The sequence below is a fragment of the Simochromis diagramma genome, unplaced genomic scaffold, assembly GCF_900408965.1.
Source record: "Simochromis diagramma unplaced genomic scaffold, fSimDia1.1 OVJJ01000553.1, whole genome shotgun sequence".
NCBI lineage: Eukaryota > Metazoa > Chordata > Actinopteri > Cichliformes > Cichlidae > Simochromis > Simochromis diagramma.
Window position 1 is genome coordinate 2,921,766 of NW_024387095.1, and position 1,093 is coordinate 2,922,858.

Here is a 1,093-nt window from a genome sequence, read left to right on the forward strand (position 1 = left end):
CCTTCATTTTATCATTGTGTGGTGGAGCGTCATGTCATGTATCCTCTATAATTATCTAGTATGGCCTCCAAAATGTTTAATGGCAGCTTCTTTTCTTTAGACGACATTTATATTAACAGAGGCAGAATCACGGCATTGTATTTCACGAAGGACCCCTGCCACCCAGTCCATGGGTGGAAGGCTTGTACTTCATGAAGATAATCCCATATTAATTACTAATTCCGTTGACTTGCCAAAACTTAGATTTTTCTTCATATATATATATATATATATATATATATATATATATATATATATATATATATATATATATATATATATATTAACACATAGGATTTAGCATCAAAAGCAAGAGTTCAGGTATTTCCCTACAAAACTGTGCAAGGCTTCTTGTCCTTGAACGGGTTTTCTGAAGCAGGGATACCCATTAGCAGCGGGTCATTTTTGGCGTGCTCTCCACAGTAGCGCATCAGCTCAGATGAAGCCTTAGACACCTTTATCCTCTCGATGCTGGCTTCTATCCTCAGCTGCTGCACCGTCCATCTGGCCTGAACTATGCTCCTGGAGCTCTGCATTTTTGATGACATTGCAGTTTTTAGACAGCTGTGCTTAAACCTGGCCTCTCGGATCCAAAACCGGGTTTGTTCCTTTGTTTTGTTTTTGTTTTTTATGTGGTTGTTTTGTTTGTTTGGGGGTGGTGGTTTCAAAGTCGAGCCATGAAATAATCCCACACGAAGCTCTCGCAACTCGACAAAAATGTCGACTGAAAAGTTTCAACCTGTGCATTGCCTGGATTGATTACAAGAAGGCCTATGACTCAATGCCCCACAGCTGGATACTGGAATGCTTAGAATTGTACAAGATCAATGGGACCCTAAGAGCCTTCATCAGGAAGTCAATGGGGATGTGGCGCACAACACTAGAGGCCAACTCCAAGCCCATAGAACAAGTCACCATCAAGTGCGGGATCTACCAAGGAGATGCTCTGTCCCCACTGCTGTTCTGCATAGGCCTGAACCCCCTCAGTGAGATCATTAACAAGACTGGCTACGGATACCGACTACGGAACAGAGCAGTTGTCAGCCACCTCCTG

At 42.5% G+C, this 1,093-nt stretch overlaps 1 protein-coding gene across 1 annotated transcript; it reads right to left on the minus strand.

The window, feature by feature from the left end:
- Positions 1 to 363: 363 nt before the first annotated feature.
- Positions 364 to 806, minus strand: LOC120742943 (guanine nucleotide-binding protein G(I)/G(S)/G(O) subunit gamma-12-like). Its single transcript, XM_040046480.1, has one exon. The coding sequence runs from the start codon at positions 585 to 587 to the stop codon at positions 369 to 371; it is 219 nt and encodes a 72-aa protein (XP_039902414.1). The 5' UTR covers positions 588 to 806; the 3' UTR covers positions 364 to 368.
- Between the last annotated feature and the right edge of the window lie 287 nt (positions 807 to 1,093).